The following is a 27,389-nucleotide window of genomic DNA, read 5'->3' as shown; positions in this document are numbered from 1 at the left end:
ATATGTTATGCTAATAACTTTCTTTTCTAGAATTTTCCATATAATTTCTCTTGATACTCTATTATAAGTTTTTTCTAAGTAAATAATAACATGTGTAGATGTGTAGATCTTGTTTTTGCTCTTGATATTTTTCAATTAGTTATCTGAGAAGATGTATAACTTTTATTGTTGATCTTCCAGGTTTGAACCGAAATTAATTTTCTATCATCGTGATCTCCTTAATCTTTTTCTATTACTCTTTCCCAAAGTTTCATGGCATAACTTATTAATTTAATACCCCTATAATTTACATAATTTTATACGTCTTTTTTGTTCTTATATAAGAGAACTAAAGTACTTACTTGCCATTGATGAAATATTTTTTTTTATTTTTAATATCATATTAAATAATTTTATAAGTCATTTAATACCTTATTTTCTAGACACTTTCATATCTTTATCAAAATATCATCTAGTCCAACGGTTTTTCTATTGTGCATCCCATCTAAAGTTTGTTCTACATCTAAAGTTTGAATTCTATGATAAAAATTTAAATTTCTATACTCATTTAACCTACTTAAAGTACCTAAGTTAAATTGGTCACCTAAAGCTTCATTAAAAAGTTGATGAAATTAAATAACATTTCCATTGTTCTTTTATTTCTCCATCATTTTAATACATTTTATTTGGATAATATATTTTTTTTACTTTAATTATTCTATAAATGTCTCTTTCCCTTTTTTTTATCCAATTTTAGATATAATCATTTAATAATTTTATTTTTTACTTCATCACTACTTTCTTAGCCTTTTTCTTGGCTATTATATATTTTTGTAAGTTTTTTCTCATTTTTAAAAGTATATAATTTTTTTATAAGGTTTTCATTTTTTCCTTCACTTGCTCTTGTACTTTCTCATTCTATCACTAAGATTCCTTACTTTGTGGTGCATATCCTTTTAACTCACCAAGTACACTCTTAGTTACTATTTTCAATGTTGATATCATCTTATCCTATGCCATATTAAAGTCACCATATATTTCACCTAATGCTTGTACTTCTACTTTTTCCTTAAATATATTTGTTTCTCATCCTTTAACTTCTGTCACTTAATTTTATGAGTTGTATATATTTTTCTTCTATTGATACTATGCTTGAGACATATATCCAATACTACTAACCTATATTGGATAGTTAAACTTTCACTAGGGATAACCTTGCAATCTTTATAAATCTTTCTATCCCTTTTCCTAACAATAAGAAAATCAATTTATAATTTATTATTCTCACTTTTAAATATTACCAAGTGTTGAATATTTTTCTTTAAAAATGTATTAGCTAATATATGATCATCAATATAATTTTTTCTTTTTTCATTTCTCATTCCAAACTCATAAATGTTGGTGTTAAGAAGGCGAAAGGGTGTCTCTTCTCCTTCATCTTCCAATTATTTCGCCTTTCTTCATTAATGGAGGTAGAGGAAGAGTCATCTTCCTTTATAAAAAGAGCATCCAAGGAAATTGGTGAAGAGAAGGAGTGCAAGCATTAAGAAAAGATTGATGTGTTGTGTACATAGAGGAGATCGAAGCACAATGGAAGTGTTGTAAAAATTCTACCTAGACTATGTGTCTTACGGAGAAGAAAAACCTCCGTGGTGTATATGCTATTTGATTCAAGGAACTTCGAAGAGCTTTTCAATTCATTCTTGATTGCACTTTCGACAACAAACTTGAGGTTCACGAGTTGTCGTCGCCGATTGCACACAAAGAACACAAGATTATCTGCAAGTCATTATAAGTTTTACAGATTTTGTTTTCTATATATTTTTCATGCTTTAGAACCAACAATGGCCATCGTATGAAAATCACAACTTCATGTCAGTGATTTCCATTTAAGTCGGTGAACGACTCATGATAGCGGTGAGAATCGGTGCCCGTGAAGCGTGCTGGCGACCACGTTGTGCGTCAGTGACGACGACCATGTCGTGCACTGATGACCATGTTGTGTGTCAGCGACTATGTTGCTCGTCAACAACCCATCAAGAGATCGACGACTAACTACCGTGGTCAGCAACCACACATTCATCATGACAAAAGAAATGTTCGTCGCGAAGCACAGTAAAATGAGAAATTGTTTGATTTTTATAAATCAAAAAGAAAATAAATTCTCTTCTCATTCAATTCTCATGTCACGCCCCGGAGGAGTCCCTGTCCGAGAAAATTTCGGCAGTATCTCCCCTGTACGGCGGACAATCTGAAACTTTTCTACATCCTCACATACCTCAGCCACATGCGGCCGGAATAATAACATGTAAATAAACCATCACCACGTAGTTTATATAAATATAAGTAAACCAAAGCAGTAATACCATGACTCAAAATCAACCCTACTCAACTACACTCATAAAGCTCAAATCCGATGAACTCACCTCTTCTGCCGTCCAGGCAGGCATGTAGTAGAATAAATCCAAATCATACCAAAAATCCATCAAACGATATGAATCCATACAATATCCATAAGTAAAACAATACAAGACTAAAAACAAAGTCTGATAGAGAAACTAAGATAAAATAACAACTCAAGACCAGCAGAGGACTAGCGACTGGAACTGCTCCGGACAGCCTCAACCTGAAAACATCAACAATGGAGGCGGGGTGAGTCCAACACTCAGCAGGTACAACTGATATGCAAAGTAAAGAAATAACAACTAGCACTAATCATGCGTACAGTCTCCTGATGTAATAAAGGTGAATACAAACTGAAGTAAACAGGAGAATACTGTACTAACCAGGACCTGGGTATAAAGACAAGCAATCCGAGAGGTATAGAAATCCTGTATGCATGTCAAACATAGGTATCCAAACAATGTGCAGCATATAAATGCAGCAAACACAAACACAAGCAATAAATACATCATGCATATGATGCCAATGTCATGGTCACCCCTGACGCCAGTCAGCCAACTCACAACAAAAGTGGGACCGAGTGGGTAGGGTTGTGACGACCGTGCACTCTGCATCACTACCCCTGATGAGTGACCGAGTGGATGGGATGCTGTCGGAGTACACACATACTCCTACCCCAAATCATAAATAGGAGAGCGCAATGCTCTCATCTCCCGGTACACGATGACGGGGAGGGGTCCCTAACGTGCTACACGCTGCGTCACACTACCCATGAGCGGACCAACGGAGCACCGGAAGAGCAAACTGACGTGCTACCACGCTGCGTCACGCTATCCATAAGCGTCACAACGGAGCACCGAACAGTGATGAAACTGGCGATATGCTCGACAATAATGGAGCAATCTATCACACAACATGCAATCATGTGAATGGTGCATGACACTAAGCATGGTAATATACTAAACCAATCTATGGACATATAATGATGTGCACCATAATGAACAAATCATATCAAAGTACACTGATCAAATAAGGTATCAAACCTAGGTCCTGAACATGGTGAAACATGGTTATATCACTACCCCTATGAGCATGTGTAATCAGGTACATAACAACACGAAATGCAAAACAAACAATCAATCAAGCAGGTAACAGGTAATCGGGTAGTGATTAACCGTAACAAACGAGGAACATAATTAATGCAACTTGTTAATTTCATTACTATGCATATCAAAGACAATAAGTCAAAAGTACCCGCCTCCGATCGAAAATTCCAATCCGACATCGAGATGCTCGTCTCGCGTCAAAGTCCTGCGTCAAACGATACACATACATTTATTTAACTAGAACTCAATGAATAGTTAAATAAAATCTCAACGACCACTAGGGTAAGATCCTAATCAACCTTCAAAAACATCTCTTCCTAACACAATCAACAATCCCAAACATACCTCAATTCAACCGCTGCTGGAAGTCACAAAGTTGCTGCCCAATTAGGGTTGTTTACGGCCAGCAAAGATAAATTGCTGCACCACCAGGAATTAATTGACCTGATCAAGACTGAAATCCAAGAAATCAACAAGGGTAGGCTGCTCACCTCACTGTTGTTTAGTTCGGATCCAACAGCGAGAGGAAACCTAGGGCACGACGCAAGAAAATCATAAGAGGGCGAGACTAGGGCTGGAGGTGGCTCGGTCCTCTCTGGTGATCGGTAATCGATGCTGTTGCGTGAGGTCGGCAGTGATCAGGGAAAAGGGCAGCTCGGCATGGAGAAGGTCGGCGTTGTCCCGTGCGGCGGCAGCACTAGAGAAGAGGAGAAACGTGTCGCTACGGCACATGAGAAAGGGGCGTCGCGGGAAGAGGAGAAGTGTCGGCACTGGAAAGGCGGTCGGCTGTGGTGGCGGCGGCGCGCCACTCAGCGAGGAGAAAGAGCACCCGGCGGTGCTGTCGGGTGGAGAAGGCGCAGAGAGAAGAGGCAGTAGACGGGGCTGAGAAGAGGAAAGAAGAAATGAGAAGAAGATGTGGCCGAGGGTTTTTGTCGCGAGGGGAAGGAAGAACTGCCGCGAGCGGCAGCGGTTAGGGCAGAGAGATCGCGTGTGAGGAAGAAGGGGCGCGACGTCGAGCACGCGGGGAAGGATGCGGAGAAAAATAAAGGAAAAATGGAAATAAAAAGGAAAAAGAAAATAAATCTTTTCCTCCTTAAAACGGGGTAGCCAAAACAGACTTTCCCGGGGCCCAGTTTTATCCCCGTGAACTCGTCCATACAAACTCCGAAAAATTCTCAGAAAATTTCCAAAAATTCCTGAAAATTCCTTTATTCATATTCGCCTATTTTCGATATTTTACATTCCGGAAAATTCCTTTATTCATATTCGTCTATTTTCGATATTTTACATCTCATGTGTAATCCTGTAAAAGAAAAAGTATAATCAAAAACATGAGAAACTCTCTCACTTAACTGAACCAGTTTGATTTATTTGAATTAGATCAATTTGATCATTAGATCTTGATATGATTTAAATCATTATTGGTTTAATTAGATTAGGTTAGTTTAATCATATCAGATTGAATCTAATTGAGTTGGATCTTTCAAAATTTGATAAAGTACACTAGATTTATTCTAATGAGTTAGATTTGATCAAATTAAGTCAAGTTATCCAATGGATTATAATTAATTAAATGAGCTTTGACTTGATCAATAGATTTGAGTTATACTTAAATGAGCTTAGATTATCCATCTTGGAAAAGATCTAGATGTATGGATTATCAGTCCCGGGGCTATGATGTCGCGGTAGGATATTCAAGTTATCACCTAGGTATTCATAGTTCGAACTCTAGTTACGACGTATTTGCAGGAATTTTTTCTTCAATTTTTTTTTTTTTTTTTTGGGGGGGGGGGGCGTAACCAAAGGATGCTGGGCTTTTGGCTTGAGCGCCACGTGCACTTCCCGATTTATCCTAGTGACCGATGGAAAACTTTTATGGGATCGAGCCGGTCACCTCTAGAGATAGTCAATGAGACTAACTGAGATTATTATTATTTTTAGATGTATGGATTATCAAAAGAACTTATCCGTCATATCTTTCAATAGGTTACCTTATGATAGCTCATAATTTAATACGTGAAATACCCTTTAATGTTTTATTTCAGAATGACTTTAGGGCTCATATTATGGCCTTGCCTTGGGCATGGTATAGCGGTAAGAGGTACGGTGATATTTCTATATATCCAGGTTTCAATTCTTATATAGGGCAATTTACACTTTGCGATGCTCGAACTATTGGGATGAGTTTGTTGTGTTATGAATCGGTGCACTTCTAAATTTACTCGCACTGGCAAACCATGAGGAAATCACACACCTCTAGGATTAATCGGGCTGAAGTTCTAGATACCTGAATTAATAATAATAATTAGTCATCGCGCACACATGTGTTGCATGTGTAATATAATGTATGAATACTTATGAAAACCTAACATATTTTTCCTTATAAAAAATTAATTTTTTATATCATATATTAAGTTGATAAGCTACACTTAATTTTAGCAAAAGGGTGAGAAAAATATATTTTCTAATATCGTCGACCTAAAGTATTTATAGAAATTTTTTTACTCTAGGTGTTATCAATCTTAAGATATAAGATTAAGGAGAACTATGACATTACATATTTTTATATAAAAATAATAAAATAATTACTAATAAATTTTAAAATTATTTTTAATGTAAAAAAGGAAAAAGACAACACTTTATATTTTAACCACGGGACATGATAAAAAATAATATATGATAAATCTAATAATTAACATTATTGATTATCTTTGAGATGCAAAGTTAAAAGTACATGATTGGAATGCTAATCTCAGATAATGACACCTTGAAGATTGAACTCTGAATCTCTCAACAACAAAATCTTACACCACCCGCTGTCCTACATCGAGATTTTAATTTTATGTTATTCAAAACATTCGCGATGATGGTTTTATTCGTCAGAACTCATATATATTTTTCAGATTTTCACGATCAAAATTAAGGGCGTATCTGTAAAATACAAACTAGGTTTCTTCTTCTCGTTTCCTCGTCGTTACCACTCGATCCCCCAAATCCCACTCCTCTCTAGTGTCCGCAACAGCCGAAAGCTCTCGTCCCAGCACCAGCAACGCCTCCGCTCTCGTCCATCGCCTGCCCCCCTTTGCGTCGGCCTTGACTCTCCTCCACAGCCGCCCTTTCTTTCTGCGTTCCACACCGTCGATTGGTTCTCCCCTCGCTTTGTTTTAGTAATTATCAGTGGAAGAATGATTCGAGTGGAAAATTAATTACTTTGTTTGTGCGCGGCTTCATCGGGATTTAACGACAAGGTTAGCATTTCCTCTCGTTAATTCAAGGAATCAGTTCCGATATACATTTCGGTTATTCAGGAAAAATGGTTTATTTTTCTAAACATGAGTGGCATCTTGTGCATTGCGCATCATTTTAATTAGTTCAAAAGGGTTGAATGCTTGGTGTTTTCTTACTGGAGTGTGCACTTTCTGTATGAGATGGTGGTATGAGTACCTTAAGAACTAGATGCTTGCTTCTATGACTGATGTGTAAGCTAGGTGTTTTCTCGCATGCCATACTGAAGAATCCTTGTGAACTGGAACTCACAAGAAAAGCAATTTGTACTTGCATACGAAGAAAACATCTGAGAGTAAACTTGATATGTCAACCATTGCATATTCTTTGACTTCTTTTGGCACAGTAATAAATGAAGCTGTATTAGGTCCCTGTAAACTATGTGTTTTCCTCGTTGATTAAATTTTTGGAGCTAACCGTAATCCAGTTAAGAAGAAATTTTTGGAAAGATACGTTTGAAACTATATATATATATATATATACAATCAACACATTGAAATGTAATTAATAATTCCATATAACAAAAAGTATATGCCAATTATATAATGAATAACAAACAAAATACATTGATAACGTGAGGGGAGAATGGGATTAGGGTTTGGGAAGATGGAAGGAAGAGAGGTGGACACGACAAAGCTGTCAAATCCGGCACTGCTATATATATATATGCCAATTATATAATGAATAACAAACAAAACACATTGATAACATGAGGGGAGAATGAGATTAGGGTTTGGGAAGATGGACGGAAGAGAGGTGGACACGATGAAGCTGTCGAATCCGATGCTGTGCGACCAGGAGGATTGCTGGAGGCAGGGGAAGAGCATTGGAAGGCCGTCAACTCCAAACTGTGCGAGGGGAGGGCATGGGCATGGGCGGAGAGGAGATGAGGGGAGTTGTGAGTCATGGATGGGTCACAGGAGTCGCGGATGGGATTTAAGGAAGTAGGAAATTAGGGACTTTAAAGGTTTAGGTGGCCAACTTAACTTAGATAATTTAAATAGGTCAAATGAGCATAGAAATTTAAATTTTTATCGTAGATTTAAACTTTAGAAGTAGAATAAATTTTAAATGGGATGCATAATGGAAAAGCGGTTGGACCCGATGATATTCCGATAGAGGTATGGAAGTGCTTAGGGAAACAAGGTATCGAATGACTTACAAGATTATTTAACATGATATTGAAAACAAAAAAATGTCTGATCAATGGAGGATAAGTACTTTAGTTCTCCTTATAAGAATAAGGGAGATATACAAAACCGTGCAAACTATAAGGGTATTAAACTAATGAGTCATATCATGAAACTTTGAGAAAAAGTAATAGAAAAATGATTAAGGAAGGAGAATCAATTTGAGTTTATGCCTAAAAAGTCGACAATAGAAGTTATACATCTTCTTAGACAATTAATTGAAAAATATTAGGAGCAAAAATAAGATATATTGAGTCAATTAATTGAAGCTATTCATTGACTTAAAAAAAGCTTATGATAGAGTCCGAGAAATTATATGGAGAATTCTAGAAAAGAGAGGTGTTAGCATAACATATATTGAACTAATTAAAGATATGTATGAGGGCGTAATAACCAGAGTAAGGATTTCAGACGGAGTAACTGAAATATTTCTAATAAAGATAGGGTTACATCAATGATCAACTCTAAGTCCCTATCTTTTTATATTAATTATGAACGAACTTTGCACATTCAAGACATAGTATCGTGGTATATGTTGTTTGCATTGTTTTGGTAGATGAAACATGTGAAGGAATAATACTAAACTAGAATCTTGGCAGAAAACATTAGAAGGGAAAGACTTTAGACTTAGTAGATTAAAGATAGAATATATGAAATTTAAGTTTAACAATATTAGATGTAATGAGACAACTGTTAAGATAGAAGATGATGAGTTGTCTGGAGCTAAGAGCTTTAAATATTTAGGATCATTTTTTAAAATAATGGAGGGATTGAGAGAGACGTCTTACATAGAAGACAAGTAGGATGGTTGAAATGGAGGAGAGTGTCAGATGCTTTATGTGATGGTAAAGTAGCTCTAAAATTTAAAGGAAAGTTCTATAAAATCACAGTTAGACCTGATATGTTTTATGGAACTGAATGTTGGGATATGACTCGAGCACATGTGCAGAAGATGAGAGTTGCAGAGATGGGGATGTTAAGGTGGATGTGTGGACATACGAGGATGGACAAAATAAGAAATGAGAGTATTAGAGAGAAAGTCGGAGTTGCATCTATTGAAGGAAAACTCTGAGAGATACTTTTAAGATGGTACGAGCATGTACTTAGACGACCAATAAATGCTCCAGTTAGGCGATGTGAAACTATGACAAATACATATCAAACAAGGAAGAGGAAGATAAAAAAGACTTGGTTAGCAACAATAAAACAAGATAAAATTTATTTAAGTATAGATGAAGATATAGTAGGAGATAGAGCTCGTAAAAGGATTCATATAGCTGACCCCATCTAGTGAGATAAGGCTTGGTTGTTGTGGTTGTAAACTGAATACGAAAATTTAAAACCGAAACCGAACCGAATAACCCAAAATAACTATTTTTTAAAATACAAATAACAACAACAACAACCAAGCCTTTTCCCACTAGGTGGGGTCGACTGTATGAATCCTTTTACGCCATTGAACTTTATCTCCTATTATATCATCATCTATATTTAAATAAATTTTATCTTGTTTTATTATTGCTAACTATGTCTTTTTTGGTCCTCCTCTTCCTCGTTTGATATGCATGTTTATCATAGTTTCACATCGCCTAACTGGAGCATTTATCGTCGTCTAAGTACATGTCCGTATCATCTTAATAGATTTAACTCCGACTTTCTCTCTAACGCTCTCATTTCTTATTTTATCCATCTTCGTATGTCCACACATCCACTTTAACATTCTCATCTCTACATTCAACTCCATATAACATAGCGGTCTAATTGCGATTTTATAGAACTTACCTTTAACTTTAAGAGGCATTTTACGCGCTCCCCTCCATTTCACCCATCCCGCTTGATTCTATGTAAACATCTCTCTCCATTTTGTAAAAACGATCCTAAATATTTAAATCTCTTGGCCGGCAACTCTCTCCTATCTTAACAATTGTTCATTACTTCTAATATTGCTAAACTTAAATTCCATATATTCGTCTTTAATCTACTAAGCTTAAAACCTTTCCTTCTAGTGTTTCCACCAAGATTCTAGCTTACATTTACACCTTCACGTGTCTCATCTACCAAAATAATATCATCTGCAAACAACATGCACTACGGTACTGTGTCGTAAATGTGTGCAGTGAGGACTTGGGCGATTCTTGATGTAACCTATCTTTATTGGAAATACTTGATTATTCTTCCCAAGTCTTTACTGTCGTTACATCCTCATCGTATCCTTAATTATATATACGCTAACACTTCTCTTTTCTAAAATTCTCCATATAATTTCTCTTGGACTTTATCATGCTTTTTCTAAGTCGATGAATATCATGTGTTTTTGCTCCCGATGTTTTCAATTAATTGTCAGAAGATGTATACATTATGGACCTTCCAAGCGTGAACCCAAATTGATTTTCCGTCACCGTGGTCTTTTTCCTTAATCTTTTTTATTACTTTTCCCAAAGTTTCATAGTATGACTCATTAGTTTAATACCTATATAGCTTTACGTCTTCCTTATTCTTATATAAGGAACTAGAGTACTTATCCATCAGACATTTTTTCGTTTCAATATCATGTTAAATAATTTTGTCATTCAATACCTTGTTTCCTAAGCACTTCCACACCTCTATCGGAATATCATCCGTCCAACGGCTTTTTCATCAAGATCTCATTTAAAGTTTGTTTTACAGTTTGAATTCTACGATAAAAATTAAAATTTCTATGCTCATTGACCTAATTAAATTACCTAAGTTAAGTTGGTCACCTAAACCTTTATTAAAAAGTTGATGAAAATACCTCTTCCGCCGCTCTTTTATTTCTCCATCGTTTACTAATACCCTATTACATTCATCTTTAATACATTTTATTTAGCTTAGATCTCTTGTTTTTCTTTCTCTCACTTTAGCTATTCTATAAATGTCTTTTTCCCCTTCTTTTGTATCCAATTTTTGATATAACCGTTCAAAAGTTTCATTTTTTGCTTCACTCACTACTTTCTTAGCTTCTTTCTTGGCTATTGTATATTTTTTTAAGTTTTCCTCGTTCTTAAAATATATAATTCCTTATAAGCTATTCGTTTTTCTTTCACTTTCTCATGTACTTTCTCATTCCACCACTAAGATTCTTTACTTAGTGGTGCATGTCCCTTTGACTCACCGAGTACACTTTTAGCTACTATTTTCAGCTTTGATACTATCTTATCCCATGTTGTATTAGAGTCATCGTATATTTCACCTAATGCTTGTACTTCTACTTTCTCCTTAAATATATGTTGCTTCCCATCCTTTAACTTCCACCACTTAATTCTAGGAATTGTATATATTTCCTTTCTATTGATACTATGTTTGAAGCGTATATCCAACACTACTACCTATATTGGGTAGTTAATCTTTCTCCAGGGATGAATTTGCAATCTTTACAAATCTTTCTATCCTTTTTCCTAACCATAAGAAAGTCAATTTGCGATTTATTATTCCCACTTTTGAATGTGACTAAGTGTTCTTATCTTTTCTTAAAAAACGTATTAGCTAATATAAGGTTATATGCTATCGCAAAATCTAATAGAGTGTTCCCTTCCTCATTCCTCGTTCCAAACCCATAACTCCCATGTACTCTCTCATATTCCTAATTTTTCACTCCGACATGCCCATTTAGATCACCTCCTGTTAAAATCATTTTATTCGGCGGAATGTTTTGTAATATTTTATCTAAGTTGTCCCAAAACCTTGATTTGGTAGCTTCATCTAATCCTACTTATGGTGCATATACGCTAATTATGCTCATAGTTTCTTTTACCACTATTATTTTAAGGGCTATAATTCTATCTCTTTTTCTAACTACTCCTACAACTTCATCCTTTAACAAACTATCTATAATAATACCCACTCCATTTCTTGCTTTACTCTTTCCAGTGTACCATAACTTAAAACCCGAGTTCTCTATCATCTTTGTCTTCTCACCTGCCCATTTTGTCTCTTGTACACACAAAATACTAATTTTTCTCCTAATCATCATATCTACTACCTCCATTGATTTACCAGTGAGAGTTCCTATGTTCCATGTTCCAAATCTTAGATTATTAGTTTTCCTATCATATTTGTTCTTATCTAACCTATGGTGTGAGAACTCTTGCCTATTTAACACTACACCCAAATTTTCATGGAGATGTAGCGGTCCTTGCTGAGACGTTACAGTCGGATCCTGTAACGCGAACTCTTGCATATTTATCACTACACCCGAGTTCTGGAGATGTAGCGGTCCTTGCCGAGACGTTACAGTCGGACCCTGCAACGCATTCCTTCCGGGAACAACCTAACATTAGCACAATAGTTTAATGAATTCATTCATTGAATATTTGCCATAGTTTGACGCTGGCTGGCAACCTAACGCAACCCTCCTCCTTTATCCGGGCTTGGGACCGGCCATGACCGAAATTCCAAAATAACCAAACTGATTTTTTAAATTTTTTGTTCGGTTTAACCAAACTTTTGCTCACCCCTAATGATACCATAAAATTGATTACAAGAAAACACTCATACATTTATTTGAATAGTTTAACACACACACATATATATAACATTGTTTGCAAAAGAAAAAAATGAAAATGATCAGGCCATAAAGGAAATAATTAATTAGAAAAGAATCAGAAAAGAAAATAAAATAAAAGGAGAAATAAATTAACCTTCCAAAATAAAGTGATTTGCTGCGTATTCCAACAAATATTCTATTGAATATTCCAACACAACTTGTTGATTATGATGATAACAACAACCGTGACAACAAATAACTTGTTTGAATGTTACTTGTGATGTAATCAATAAAATTTATGTAGCTAACCCTAAATAGTCGAGATAAACATGGTTTATGATGATGATGATTTCAAAAAATTTCATGCTACAGATTTGAGATAAACTAATTGAAAATAGGATATTCAATTATCTAAATTGTTAGATCCTTAAGCAATTTAACATTTTTTTAGTAGCAATTAAAACGTGCAATGATCTATATTGCTTGATCACCATGCAATTTAAACACTTACAATGGATTGCCTAGTGTTAATTGACCCTTATTTGTTACTGGAATGTTTAATCATTATCCGTTCAACAAATATATGTTTGTAGCAATTGGTTTACACCCTGGAAATCAAATAAATGGAAATGTCTTTTTTTTACTTTTAGTTTTTAGGATCTCAAAATTATATTTCTTACTTGATCTTTTTATTGATTGGTTTCTGAATTCTGATGCCTTTTACTTTCAATCTTGTTTGCATCTTGGCAGATGATAGAGATCATCTCAGCCATAGGAGAACTAAATGGTCTTTCTTCGCAAGAGTTGAACAAGTTGCTGAAAGATTCTGAAAACTTCACTGTCGAATGCAAGACAGACAAAGGCTTCCTTGAGCAAGTAATTGACTTCTGTCATCAATTGTACTTTCAAATATCTTATGGATAACATTTTCATATTCTTGTTTTTTATATATTTATATTTTCCACAGATCAATATGGAGAAACTTGCATATTCTCTACCTTTGCATCTTATTGCTACACTACTTTCACCTGAAAGGGAGATGCAAATGGGGCATGTACTCCGTGGTGTTCGTCTTTTGCATACACTGTCTGATCTAGCATCACGCCATGCTAGGCTTGAGCAGGTTTTGTATTTACATATCCACAACCAAACAATGGAAGATAGGAAATGATGAATACTGCAGTATGCTTATCATTTTTTTTTATTTTTTTGCTTCATAAAGATTAATCAGTAGAAAATTTAATTACTTCATAGCAACTACTTGACCAATGGATGACTGCAATTGGGGGTTTTTCTTATGTGTTTCTAAGGTTGTAACTCTTGGAAACATTTTATTTTAGAGATCAACCAGAGTTACTCTATGGACTTTGTTTAATTGTTTACATAACTAAATATTAAGAAGCATATTTATATTTGTATGACCAGCAGTATCCTGCTACAGTATGTTTGGTTGTTTTCATTTCATTCTTAGGTATTCTAAATTTTGGCTATACATTTATTTGGTAGTCTCTATTATACTTTTTTACACAAGCCAAGGATGGGTATAAAAACTACTATAGTAAAGTTCCATTCATTGAACATTTGCCTGAAAGTCCACGTTGGCTGGCAACCTAATGCACAACCCTTGCATTTTTTCATCTGGGCTTGGGACTGACATTAGCGGGTTTACTCTAGTAAAGTTCCAATGTGAAATTTGTTTGATTAGTTGATATCAAGCGATTACACAAGAATATTACTCTACTTACTATATGTTTTTGATACCCATGCAAATACTTATTCTCAGAATTTTGCTTATAACAATCTACCGATAATGCCAAACTAAGTTTCATCATCCTGTTGGTTGGGATACTCGTGGCAAAAAGGTCATGTGCTCACCCCAGGCGCCCCTCCACACCCACCCCAAGGCATTTGGAAGGGAGGTAAATCACGGTGACCAAGCGACGTCTCTTTAGGTGAGTGGGATTTTATTTCCCAAGAGATTGTTCCTCGGGGATTCCATCCCAACTTTTGTAGCAATCTATCATCCGAGTACCAACTCAGCTATGCCCGTGGAGACCTATTGCAATACTACTATAATTGCAAGCTGTTAATTGACTTGGTTGACTTCATAGCAAGGTTTAAAATTTCAAACCAGCACAGAGTTTCGGTCTTCAACCAAAACAGTTCAGTAGTTAATTGTGCTGTGCCAATGCATTTTGGGTACTTTTTACTTTTAAATATAAGTATATATTAATTAAAAAATCATTTCCATTAATATTTAATTGCAATAGATGCTTACCGTTGAGTTTATGTTTTAGGCATTGATTGATGAGTTTGTACTAGTATTAAACTTTCTATCCAGCTACATCTTATCTTACATATTAAGGCTGTAAGACATGTCAAGCTTGCCACTTTTTTCACTTGAAGAATAGTGAATTCACACTTCTCTTCTTGGTTACTAATGTTTTCTTTAGCTTGTAGTTTCCTGATAATGTCATTGCGTTCTCATGTTCCCTTTCTTACTTTTTGTTTCCATACACTAGTTATATACAAAAGATTGTATTCCTTATGATGATTGTAGTTTTCAATACTTGATCTCATTCCTGCAGATTCTACTTGATGACACAAAGCTATCTGAGCAAGTTTTGGATCTGGTACTTTTTATGCTAATTATTCTTGCACGTCACAAAGAGGTGCTGCATCTCCAAACATCTTTTCCTATGGCTAATTCTTTATTTCACATGATTAAATATTATTTTCTCTGATAGTTTGCTTAATGATTCAGGACAACAGTGTTGGTTCTTCTGCTGTTCTGCACTCAACCCTTGTTGCCTGCAGTCTCTACATTTTGACAAGTTGTCTTTCATCTCAGTGGCATGATCTTGTTCATGTCCTTCTTGCACATCCCAAGGTACAATATACCACAATCCCCATGTAGGATTAATGCCATGTTTGAACTCATTTAGGTTGATTATTTACTCTATCCTTATATCTTTTGTAAATTATGCATTCATTCCATGTTGGAGATCATTTTTCAATATTGGAGTTCTTTCACTGAAAATTGCCCATCATTAAATTGCAAATGAGTATCTCTTGAAACATGCATGGGTTTTTCTGTTTTGGTTTGCTATCTTCTTTCTAGAGATTTGTTAAGTATATTCATGAAGTTGTTCACTATATGTTTTTGGAGCGATACCAAGTAGTACTTGAAGAAAACTAAGTGAGATTGAGGACAAAATTTACTCTAGTTATCCTGTTCATTCATCTAATTCATGGGTTCTTAGGGGTAGTCTCAGCACTATGATTATCACAATGTGTTTGTTCCTTGCGAGTGATCAATATGTTTTAGGAGATATGAATGAGCAATTAGATCAACACATAGATCTGGCGCCTTCCAATAGAATGTATGTGCATATAAGTTCATTACATGAACAAAATAAAAGATATTGCATTGATTGGATTTGATAAAGTTCATATTTGAGAATGGATTACCTATTTTATTTGTTTTGTTGTTCCAGTTAACAACATTTGAAAGCTATTGAAGTATGACATTCTATGGACTCATTTTGGTTGATTATAATAGAGCACAATTTTGTCTAATGTCTAATCAATTCATTTTCATACATATGAGAAGATAGCCATTTTCTGGGATTCCATTGTCCATCTATCTCCAGCCTCTTCTTTCATTATATATCCATCCCAGTTTCAGTTAATTTCTTCTTTTGCTTTCTGCTCCATTAATAGTATTACTTATTTCAGGCAGACTTGTTTATGGATGTAGCTTTTGATGCTGTGCATGAGGACATTAGGATTTTAGGAACAGTGCTACAGGCATTGAGCAATGAATTGTCAGGCGACATATCCTTACTCCCTGCAGCTGGAAGAACAGCTCACTACATCTGTCAGCAATGTGAGGCTTCTTTGCAGTTTCTTTTGTCCCTGTGCCAGCAAAAACTGTTCCAGGATCGTGTCTTAAGGAACAAGGTTGTGTATTCTATGAGGTGCATATGTTTAAGAAACACCCTCTATTTCAATATTATACACTACCTTCTACATAAGCTACATGTCAGGATCCTAAATGCTAATAATATCCAACTTGACAATTGATCTCCCTCTGCAAGGGTTTGGTAATGACAATTGATACGGCTGGTGGTTATCTTCCAATTAGTATTTCTTGTTGCATTGCATAGTCACAAACAGAACTCAAATTCCTTATTGATTGGATCAAGTTAGAGGAGTGACCATGCTTTTTTTCAAAATTCATCTTCCTTTAGCTTTTACCTGTACCCGTCAAGTTTAAATCTATTTCTCAAAGATTTACTGAAACTTGAATCAAAGCAGGAGCTATGCAAGCATGGCGGTATACTTTCCCTAGCTTATTCGATCCTGAAGTTAAATGTCCCACACAACCTTGAGAAGTCTCTTGACATTGTAGCTGCAATATCTAGGCTAAAGTCCAAAATTTTGTCTATTGTAAGTTTAACAAATCAACCTAAGTTTGTGCTTTGGTCTCACTACTAGTTGTATCTTGACTTTAAATTATTTCTCATCTGTACTATCCACAGTTGTTGCAGCTTTGTGAATCAGAGAGTCTCTCTTATCTTGATGAAGTTGCTGGCTCTCCAAAAAGCATGCATCTTGCAAAAGCAGTTGCATTAGAGGTCAATTACATGAGACTGATTTTTTATTATGATCTTTTTTTTTCCTTTTTGGTTCAATCTGCTGCTGATTGGCTACTATTTGTTGGATTTAGTTTCTTGATTTACTGAGGGTCACATTTAGAAGTGAAGGAAAGCAACTTGATGGTCCTCAATACAGGAGTAACCCTACAGGCCTGCTGCTCCTTAATGCATTGCGTTTAGCTGATATATTTTCTGATGATTCAAATTTTCGATCTTTCTTCATGACCAATAGTGTAAAGATGATTTTCTATACTCTCTTATCTTTTATCCATATTATCTCATCATCACAAATTCCTTATCATCTCTGTAGATTCCAGTTCTTGCTGATATCTTATCAGTTCCTCATGAAGAATTTTCCTTATGTTGGTGCTCTTTAAAAATACCAGTGGTAGAGGAAGATGCAACTCTAGAATACGATCCCTTTATTGCAGCTGGTGTGGCATTGATTTCTCTTGATAATGCCAGTGAAAATTCTCACTTGGCAGCCTTTCTCCTTCCAGAAATTGATTCTACATGCCCTATTAATTTTAGTGGCATGCCATTAGCGACATATGCTCAACAGAGAATATCATATTTGGTCAAAATAATAGCAAATCTCCATGTTTTTGTTCCCAATATATGTGAAGGTTGTATCTTTAGAATTTTAACTTAAATTCTTGTGATATTTTAGCTAGCACATTTTGTTTATATAATTTATCCTTTATTGTGAAAAACAGAAGAAGAAAGAGATCTTTTTCTCAACAATTTCCACAAGTATCTGCTTCAGGAGAATCCAGAATCATCGGGGCACCATTCTGGTTTTAATATTCAGAAGGCTACAAGAGTCTGTAAGAATTTAGGTAAGTTCTGTTTTCTAAATTTCATACCTTCAGAAAGAGGTTTATTGGCCTGGTGCACTTTATTGGATTCTTCCGGTAATGCATATCCATCTCAGGTTCTCTTTCTCGATATGCTATATCACTGACTCCAAACTGTTTAACTGACGAGGATGTTCTTCTTTTGAGGTAACTGAAAATATCTTTTCCATAGAGTACTTCCACTTTTGTGCCGCATCTTGTTCAATAAAATCACAGATGAATAATTTGGGCTGACTGATGATTGAAATTTTTGCTTGAGACTTGAAAGGCTTTGAACTTCTGATTTACATATTTTTAATATCTGGCTTGTTTGCACTTACTATGTCTTGCATGTTCATCTTTTGCAAATTGTCCTGATACTTGATGCAGTTGACCGACTGGTAGTATAATTTCCTCCAAGATGATAGTAGAAATATGAACTTTCACCAAGTGAGGATGATAACTGCCTTCATAGTTATAATTTATTTTTTATTCATCTTCTATGTGCTCTTGAATAGAAAATAGGGTTTTTAATTACAGTTCAGACTGGATTCTTATCTATAGTTAACATTGAAGCTAATGCCATAATTTCATCATTCATTCCAAATCTGTTATGAATGCGCTTACTGGACAGTTTGTAACGCCTAAAGTGGCCTTGTTCACAGCCTCTCACCTTGCTATGATTGTCATAATACCTAACAGTTGGCTAGCGCATGGTGGTGTTGCTATCATGAGGTCTGGAGATCAAATTTCGGCTAGTAGTTGGGTGTCTATCCTCCCCATGCACTATTCAACTACCCAAAGCTAGTAGCCGTCCGTGATTTACTTCTTCCGTGTTGCCTTGGAGATAGATTGGAGGAGACATTGGGGGCGAGCGAATCACCTTTTGCCACCATGATTGTCACAATACCATCTCAACTATGAGCTTGCCTAGTTCTCCCAGTCAATGCTTAGGTGTGCTTGCCTCTAAGAATGTGTCCTTTACAAAAAAAAAAGAGTAGCTCGGTGCACAAAGCTACCGCCAATACGGGGTCTTAGAGAAGTGTCTATTATATGCAATCTTACTCCACTTTTGCTGTTTTAACGTGACCTTTATGAAACAATTTTATTAGAAAGATATGAGTAAAAATGCATTTAGATACCTTGTTCTGTAATTACAATTAATAAACAATACATGGTGGTAAATGGCGAATACGCTCGCCCCCAGCGTCCCTGCCAACCCGTCCCAGGGCCAACACGGAGGAGGTAAATCACGGGCGGCTACTAGCCTTTGGAATAGTGATTAATACATAAGGGAGACATTTAGGAAGGGTCTATTATAAAAATGCACAAAGCTCTCATTAATTTGGGGTTCGGAGGGGGGGGGGGGGGGGGGTTTATTGTAAATAGTCTTATCATACATTGCAAGAGATTGTTTTCGCGACTCAACCCATGACCACTAGGCAAGTTTTAAAATCTCAATCCGTGCCGAGATTTCAATCCTAGACTGGAACGATACGGTTTCAGTATCGTATTGTGTCGTGCGGTTTCGGTATTTTTTATTTATATATAGTAATTATTAGATAAATATATTTATTGTGTATAATTTAAAATAAGTTGTCTATTGATCTTATATAAATTCTCAATTATTGGACAACTTAATAGGATAGAAAAACAATTAAATATAGTTTTCTTTAAAGAAAATTATTTATTTAATTATTAATTTAAATAATATATATTTTAAATAGTAAAAAATATCAATTAAACAGTGACATAATAAAAAAATTATAAAATAATAAAAAAATTTATAATATAAATATAATTTATTAAAAAAAATAGAATTTTTTATAAATTTTTTAAATGAAATTTAAAATAATAATAATAATAATAAAATATTAGAATATAAATCTGAATTATTATAATTTTTAGAATTTTTAAATGAAATTTAAAACATTACAAAATAATATTTCAAAATATTAATTAATAAAATTTATTAAAAAAATTTTGGTTTTAAATATATTTTTATATATTTTATCGAGATAATTTAAATAGGGTTTATAAAAGTCTGTTCGAAATATCACACATACTTGGGAATTGTTAAAATTAATTAAATCAAAATTTTAATTTACTTGGTGAAAAATCATCGCCATGGGGATTGCGGGGGTGCCTCCAGCGGTGCTGGAAGTGTCCTTTGATGATTCCGGCGTTACTGGAGGCATCCTGCGACACCAAAGGCGTCATGGGATGCTTCCGGTGCCCTTCGGGCAGTTTGCGAAGAGTGGAAATCATACCTCCGGAGTGGTCGCTCCGCTCCCCTTCTCCTCGCTGCCGCTCCCTTTCGCCTCGCCGCTGCTCTCCGCCGCCTCGTTGCAGCTAATCGCTCACTAGTGCCTCCTTTATATAGGTATTTTTTCTTCTACACGAGTAATTGATCACGGCAGCTGTACAGCGCGCGTGACGCATGCCACGTGAAACTTGTTAAGCAACGACATTTCACTCCATGCCACCACATCACACTACAATAACTTTATTGTTGCGTCAATGCTCCCTTTGATACAATATAGATTAAGTGTACAACTGGATATTGTTATCAGAATTTATAATTGTATGTTGACATCTTAACATGATATTAGTATGAAAGACTATTTAACATTGATGAATGTAGATTACTCTACTAATTTACACTGTTTTTAGTATTAGGAATTAACTAGTCTAAAATATGAATTTGGCAGAGATGAGAATATGAAAATGAAGGTGAGTTCACTTGAGAAGTATTAGTAACTAAGAGCAATTAGGCGTGATTCCAAGATATAATAACATGAGAGAAATATCTTGGAATTAAGCAAGCATGCATATCTTGGGATAAAATTCATTTGGTCGATCCCAAAATATTTATCATAAAGTAAAATAATTTAAGCTTTCAAATCTGAAGTCATGTTAGAGCTTCCAATATTTGACCAAAATAATACGATTAGTACCGTGTTGTACCGGTATGATTTCTAGACTTAATTACTTTCAAATATTACCAATTAAAAAAGATTTGCATTAATATTTAAGAGTTAAGTTATAAGTTATTACATGTATCATAATGCAACACCAAAATTGAGCCCAAATTTCATAGTAATGCAAAGGGCATGAAACCCTGCACTCTCCTTTGCATAATCTACTAAATTGCAAAATAAATATCCACTAGCTATCAAAATTGTAAAAGACACCATCAGTAACTTCAAAATATCTAGTTAGCAGTCAATGAGCATGTTTGAAGCCATCCATCGGGTGTGAACCCCTGCATTCAATTTGGTTCAGCTTTAGTTTGGCCATAGAATTTTCAATTTAAACGTCATTCAAGTCTGGTTTGCACCTAAAGTGAGATTAAATTGATTCTTTCCTAACCACAATATTAGCCAATTCAGCTTCCAGTTAACCCCCCAAAACTTGCATCAAAGTTCTAGAGTTTGGTCTGACGTTGGTTTCAGTGGTTAGTTGGACGGGACTTTTGTTCCCTTTCCTCAACTCCTCAATCAATTCCAAACCCATGTCTCTTCCCTCATCCCCCTTAATTGTTTGAAGAGGGCAAGGTGGATGAGATGATGCAGCGAGGCCCATTTCTTGCACCCAGTGGAGGCAGCCACATAGGTAAGGATGTTGACAACATGGATCTCTTCTCAGACCTGTCTCAATCAGCATGGTTGACAATGGTGATGACAAGGGTTGATGGAATGGAAAGCTGAATTCCCCAGGGTACAAAAGGCTCCGCCTTGTTTGATCAGATCCATTGTGGCTACGGTGCATGAGGATGACATTACAAGGGTCTTACATTTGGCAACTCGTGTTACCTCCACTATTACAACAAAGGTTCTCGTGCCAATTGTTTCTCAGACTGATATTTGCCCCTCATCTCAATCAACATGGAACCAAAACTACAAATAATGGTTTACATAACAATTTGCAATTCCAATGCTTCTTGCCAATTTGTGAACAAATAGAAAGGATTTTTGTTTTTTATTTGGCTTAAATCTGTCTTGCTATCCATTTCCCCTCTTTCTATCACAACCATGTTACTATACTAGTATTATTTGGCGGGGTTGATGCCCCATAAGGTCTAGGGGCCGATTTTTGGGGCTGGCGGAGCGTAAATCCCTACAACCCGTGTGAAACTCATTCCACCTGCCATTTGCCTTCTTAGTCACCGTGATTTATCTCCTCCGTGTTGGTCTTGGGCCGGGCTGGCAGGGACGCTGGGAGCGAGCGTATTCTCCTTTTGCCCCATAGTATTATTTTCTCAAGTAGACCACACAAATTCCTGAGGACTAAGTTGTAATCTCCATGGAAGAGCTAAACAACAATTCACAATTTGTCAAATGTCTATGGTATAACTGATAGCTACATCGAAGTTCAAGCAAGGCTATGCTTCCATGCATGCAACGACAAATATTGTGAGGTGACTATCACCGTATATGCTCGTTTAAGTACGTGGACTGTAGGTGCAGCCTCATGAACTTGGATTTAATTACTCTAGTCATTTATGCAGTTTCAACTAAATTTAATTCTCTGGTTCTATGAAGCTGATGTCATATTCAGCAGATATATATGTTACCCAAGAACTTTTCATAATTTTAGAAAGTCTTTTGGTGTTGGATGCCATTTGTTTTTCACTTTATTATATTCATTACACTTATTGTTGCTTAATATTCATCTGCAGTAAATATGCTGATGAGCTGCAGAAGTTAACTCGTGCTAAAGTGGGAGACAGTTTTTTTCAGGTAAAATAAGCCGGCAGAAAATTCCTATTGGTTTCATGTGACTTGGTTTTATTTATCTTTCTTCTTTAGCTAAGACTGTCTAGCTTTAAGGATAAGCATCTAACTCATTGGTTTGAGTCATCTTCAGGAAACCGTAGTCAAAGCGGAAGACGAAGACGTGAAATCTGAGTATGGGTGTCTTGTGCAACATTCTTCTCTAAGTGGGCAGAAGAATTCCAACTCCAACTTTAGTAGAAGCCACCAGGTAACTTGAAATTCTTGTTGCAAAAGAAAGATCAAATTTATCTGATTAATCAAGCCAAGATGTGATTAACCTCACAGTTTCTTACATTGCTAGCAGGAAACAGAATATGCTACAGGGAATTCATCATCTTTTACAAGAAAACAAGATGAAAGTGCTTGGGAAGATGGTCCAAAGCTTAGCTATAATGATGTTGATGTCAAAGGCAAAATTAGGGAAATCTCAAGGTGCCAAGATTTGTTGCAGCAAAAGGTTATGAGACATTCAGCCAATGACCAATTTGAGGAATTTGAGGTCAATCATGAAAGAAAAAGGAATTCAATGGATCAACCTGAGTCTATGAGAGGTGGAGAGAAAGAGAACACTGAGTCTGAATTGAAAGGTACAGGACTTCACCTGAACAAGATGGACTTTGACTCAATGCCTGACAATAGGCATTTTCCACAATCTGAGTATCTAACAGAAAGTTGCCTCCCAGAAGATGAAAAAGCAGAAAATGGCCAGGGTGAGGAAAAGCAACCAAGAAAGAGAAAGCGAAATATTATGAATGAGATTCAGATTTTAATGATTGAGAAGGCTCTATTGGACGAACCAGAAATGCAAAGAAATCCGGTAGCACTTCAGGCATGGTCTGATAAACTAAGTTTGCAGGCATGTAATAAATCTTCATATCATTTTCTCTCTTTGGATACTTAGGAATTCTATAACAAAAGCTCAAGTTAAAATTTTTTTCAGGGCTCAGAAATTACAGCATCTCAGCTAAAGAATTGGTAAGACCTATCGCTTGTGTACTGTTTTTTTATACATATGATAGGTCTCTGATTGAGGCCCTTTTGTTTCTACACAGTGTTGTTGTCTCTTTTTCCACTAGAAACTATTAGACAACAAAGTTGATTTTGTCTTGATTTGAACAGATAACTTTATTTGTGTATTTTGTGGATAAACATATCATGTACTTATTGACTTTTACTGATCTACTTGAATCTTCAGTCTGTCACATCTCAAAAATGCTAGTTTTTATTTGGGTCATGAGTAAGACTCTTGATAATAATAGACAATTGTTCTTGGGCAGACATCAGGCTATGGTTTATGCACAATTTCCACTTTTGAGTCTCTTGTCTAATATTACACTATCCTTCAAGTTATTCTCGTGCTTTAACAAAGCAATTCTGCTTGTGCAGGGTAAACAATAGGAAAGCTAAGCTTGCCCGAGCTGCAAGAGAGGCCCGTGCTCCATCCGAAGGGGATATTTCCTACCCAGACAAGTCGAGCGGTCCATGCTCTTCTCATTTTTGTGATTCCCCTGAGAGCCCCACTGAAGAAAACTATGCTGCCCCCGGTAGAGGAATCTCACACCAAACCATTTCCAGAACAGGTAGCATAGTAACAAGATCAGCCAGATGCGAGGATATGGACATGAGTACACCAACTGATTTTGTCCACAGGTCTCAGCAAAATCAAGCGCCCTTGAGATCTCATTTGTTTGAACCAGGTCAGTTGGTTTCAATGGAAGATGCCGAAGGTAACTTGGTTGGCAAAGGACAGATCATTCAGGTGGAAGGTAGATGGCATGGGAAGAGCTTAGAAGAAAGTGGCATATGCATTGTGGATGTTACAGAGCTCAAAGTTGAGAAATGGAAGGAGGTGCAACACCCTTCCGATGCAGCGGGACATACTTTCGAGGAGGCCATGGCGAAAAACAGCGGCACTATGTGGGTGGCCTGGGATGCAGCAAGGCTTGCTCTGTTGCCTTAGCATATAACATCTCTGCCAAAAGATAGAAGCGCAGGAAGATAACAAAGCTGATGATTTAGATTAAAGTTGTTTCAGATAATCGAATTCTGTTACCTAAAATGCAAATGCTCTTGTCGAGCCGAATTCTAATATGTATTTTCTGCAAGTATTTTGTCAACCATCCATTTTGCTTGGCTTTTCAAGTTTGGGTTCGACAATAACCTTTCAAGTTGAACAAGTAGTGGTATACTTCTCATTCTCTTCCTAAGTCAAACTAGCTTGTTCCTAACAACAAGCATTAATCCATTATCATATTATATTTATCAAGCTATTTGCAAGCATAGACTGTTCGACAGTAAACTGACGGCAGAGCACACAGATAAAGGGTGCAAAAGACCGCCAGTCTAGAATGCTCGGTAAACCAGTACAATCAAAGAGAGTTTGTGCTCCCTTGACGCTACGAATTATACTGCTCATCTTCCCATTGTCTATACACTCTTCGGCAAGATCCCACAGTTTCCCAACAGTGCGATTCCAAGAGCCGCTTCATGATATCCATCGCTTCTTCCCTCTCGTCATCGGAACAAGAGCACGAGGAGTGCTGAATGTTTAGCTAGTTTTTAGTCCCACATCGCTCGTTGTAGACGCTGCTTCCTGCGAGAAACGCTATAAATAAGTGCGAGATACTACCTTGCCAACTCACGCAGCTGCGTGGTGAGCACAAAGCGAATTATTCTTTCGCCTTTTACTAAAGAATACCGTGTGCTCGCCACTTTAAGCAGCATACGCTAATTTTTGAAGGGGCTTCTTTTAAAAGAACTCCCATAAATTAAATATTAAAATTTTACTTAACAGCTTTTGTCTATTTGTGATATTTTAAATACCAATATTTTTACTTGATTATTAAAATATGATATTGGATGATTAAATTTTTAATTAAATTTTAAGTGTAAAGGTACTTTTTATTTAAGGTAGCTTTTTGTCTGGGCTGGTTAACAAAGAGATATTGGAACCGATAAATTGATGAATGGCATAGAGTAGATAAATATATCATATTAGGTACCCAAGCCTTGATTTGATGGATACTATAATTTTTATGCAGATAATGTAAGGGCAAATCCTTTATGTTGCTCGGTAAGAGTCATTGTTTCAAAGAATATTATTTAAGCTTCAACTTTCTGAAATATAAAAAATACGCTAAACATATCCCTAAATAATGATTTAACCACCAGGCAAAATAGTTGGTCAACTAAAAATATCCATGGACGTACGTAAATTCTATGTTCAAACACCATTAAACCTCCATAATATCTAGTATTTTTTTTAAAATTTTATGTTATTATTTGTACATTATTTTACTCCAAAATGTTCAATGACATAGAGACTTATATTTTTCATGCAGAACCAACAACAAATAAAGATATTTATATGTAACAGAATCTTCCAATAGGCAAATACTATGTCAAATTAAAAACAACACAGCGTAGTATCAACCGTTGTGTTTGAACAAGTAGTGTGTGGCTTACTTTCCATTCTCCTCGAAGCTCAAATTAGCTTGTCCCTAACAACAAGCATTAATCCATTATCATGTTAATTTATTTATTAAGCTATTTGGCAGTGTTTGTTCCTGTTTGATATCGCCAACGACGAATGAACCATCGGACAACTGTTCTATGTTGATAAAGTTACCGAACACCAAGGAAAGATTAGACGGTCAAGAATGTTGCGAAGCTTGAGAGAAAGAGAGTTAAAATGGAGGCTAGAAGGTGTTCTGACTCAACCATTCCGACTCTCAAGTCAAGTTTATGACACAAGAGGAAGAGAAAAAGAACAATAAGTGAGAAGATGGTGGTTTGTGCGTATGTATACGCGTGCGTGTGTGCATGTGTACCTTTTGCCTACAAATCATAGGAGCGGACTTCTTTTATATCACTGTTGCAGAATGAAGATATGATACCTCTCTCGTTTAGGTTCTCTCCTCTAGGTATTTGATTGATAGGACGTCATACTCTAATAGGAAAAGTGTCACATCCTTGTATTTATAGTCATGCCACTCATGTTATGTAGTGTAGAGGATCATGCTGTGTCATGTCATCACACACCATGCGCATTATGCTGTTCCATGTGGTATACCCGTCCATGTGATATCTCACGTGCCATGCCAACTCGTGTGGTGTCCCACTTATTATTGAGTAGGCTAGGCTGGTTGGACTAGAGGATTCAACCTATTGAGTCGATGGGTGCCAGGTCGGCGAAGCCGAGAGTTGAATAGGTGTCAGATTGGCTTAGTCAAGCTGGGTGAGTCGGAGGAGTCCAATCAGTGGGACCGAGCCGAGTGCGCATGAGGCATCAGATCGACGGGGTCAAGCTGGGTGAGCCGGGGGCGTCTATTCGGCGAGACCGAGACGATTGAGTAGGAGGCATCAGATCTACATAGCCTATCGGGTACACATGAGCTATCAGACTGGTGAGGTCGAGATAATTGAGTTGAGTGATTGAGTTGAAGGAACCGACATTCGTTAGGAAGACTCCTTGGGAGAGTCGACCTTGTCGGGAAGACTCCTCGAGGGAGTCGACCTTTGTTGGGAAGACTCCTCGGGAGAGGTCAATGACTCGGTTGATCGAGTCAACTCGGTAGTTGACACGTCCTGTGGAATCTATGTTAACCAAGTTAAGGACCCACCACGCAAACCCTTATTTACTTTGCA

The 27,389-nt window shown here is 36.3% G+C and overlaps 1 protein-coding gene and 1 non-coding gene across 4 annotated transcripts; both read left to right on the top strand.

Moving 5' to 3' along the window:
* Positions 1 to 6,441: 6,441 nt before the first annotated feature.
* LOC122041796 (nodulin homeobox-like) lies at positions 6,442 to 24,884 on the top strand. 3 transcript variants are annotated; one of them, XM_042601605.1, is made up of 18 exons: positions 6,442 to 6,736; positions 13,218 to 13,343; positions 13,435 to 13,590; positions 15,056 to 15,139; positions 15,232 to 15,357; positions 16,206 to 16,430; positions 16,788 to 16,919; positions 17,012 to 17,107; positions 17,200 to 17,361; positions 17,439 to 17,754; positions 17,845 to 17,967; positions 18,063 to 18,132; positions 22,646 to 22,706; positions 22,834 to 22,950; positions 23,044 to 23,329; positions 23,426 to 23,598; positions 23,683 to 23,717; positions 24,129 to 24,884. In XM_042601605.1, the coding sequence occupies exons 2-18, from the start codon at positions 13,218 to 13,220 to the stop codon at positions 24,700 to 24,702; spliced, it is 2,862 nt and encodes a 953-aa protein (XP_042457539.1). In that variant the 5' UTR covers positions 6,442 to 6,736; the 3' UTR covers positions 24,703 to 24,884. The 3 variants fall into 3 exon arrangements, with proteins under 3 accessions (XP_042457539.1, XP_042457537.1, XP_042457538.1); XM_042601603.1 differs by having other exon boundaries at positions 6,445 to 6,736; positions 23,044 to 23,598; XM_042601604.1 differs by having other exon boundaries at positions 6,448 to 6,736; positions 23,047 to 23,598.
* Positions 24,885 to 25,386: 502 nt separating this feature from the next.
* LOC122044540 lies at positions 25,387 to 25,502 on the top strand. The gene has a single exon (XR_006129579.1). It is a non-coding gene; the product is annotated as a U5 spliceosomal RNA (small nuclear RNA).
* The last annotated feature ends 1,887 nt before the right edge of the window (positions 25,503 to 27,389 follow it).

Source organism: Zingiber officinale, chromosome 2A, assembly GCF_018446385.1.
Source record: "Zingiber officinale cultivar Zhangliang chromosome 2A, Zo_v1.1, whole genome shotgun sequence".
In the NCBI taxonomy this organism is placed as follows: domain Eukaryota; kingdom Viridiplantae; phylum Streptophyta; class Magnoliopsida; order Zingiberales; family Zingiberaceae; genus Zingiber; species Zingiber officinale.
This window is presented reverse-complemented; position numbering and strand designations above follow the sequence as displayed.

What these genes read in the sequence shown, in the direction of transcription:
- LOC122041796 (XM_042601603.1), top strand. Translation starts at nt 13,218, where the DNA reads ATGATAGAGATCATCTCAGCCATAGGAGAACTAAATGGTCTTTCTTCG. An exon ending in CAAAAGCAGTTGCATTAGAG is followed by an intron (nt 17,108 to 17,199) that starts GTCAATTACATG and finishes TGTTGGATTTAG; the next exon opens with TTTCTTGATTTACTGAGGGT. An exon ending in AAGAGTCTGTAAGAATTTAG is followed by an intron (nt 17,968 to 18,062) that starts GTAAGTTCTGTT and finishes TATCCATCTCAG; the next exon opens with GTTCTCTTTCTCGATATGCT.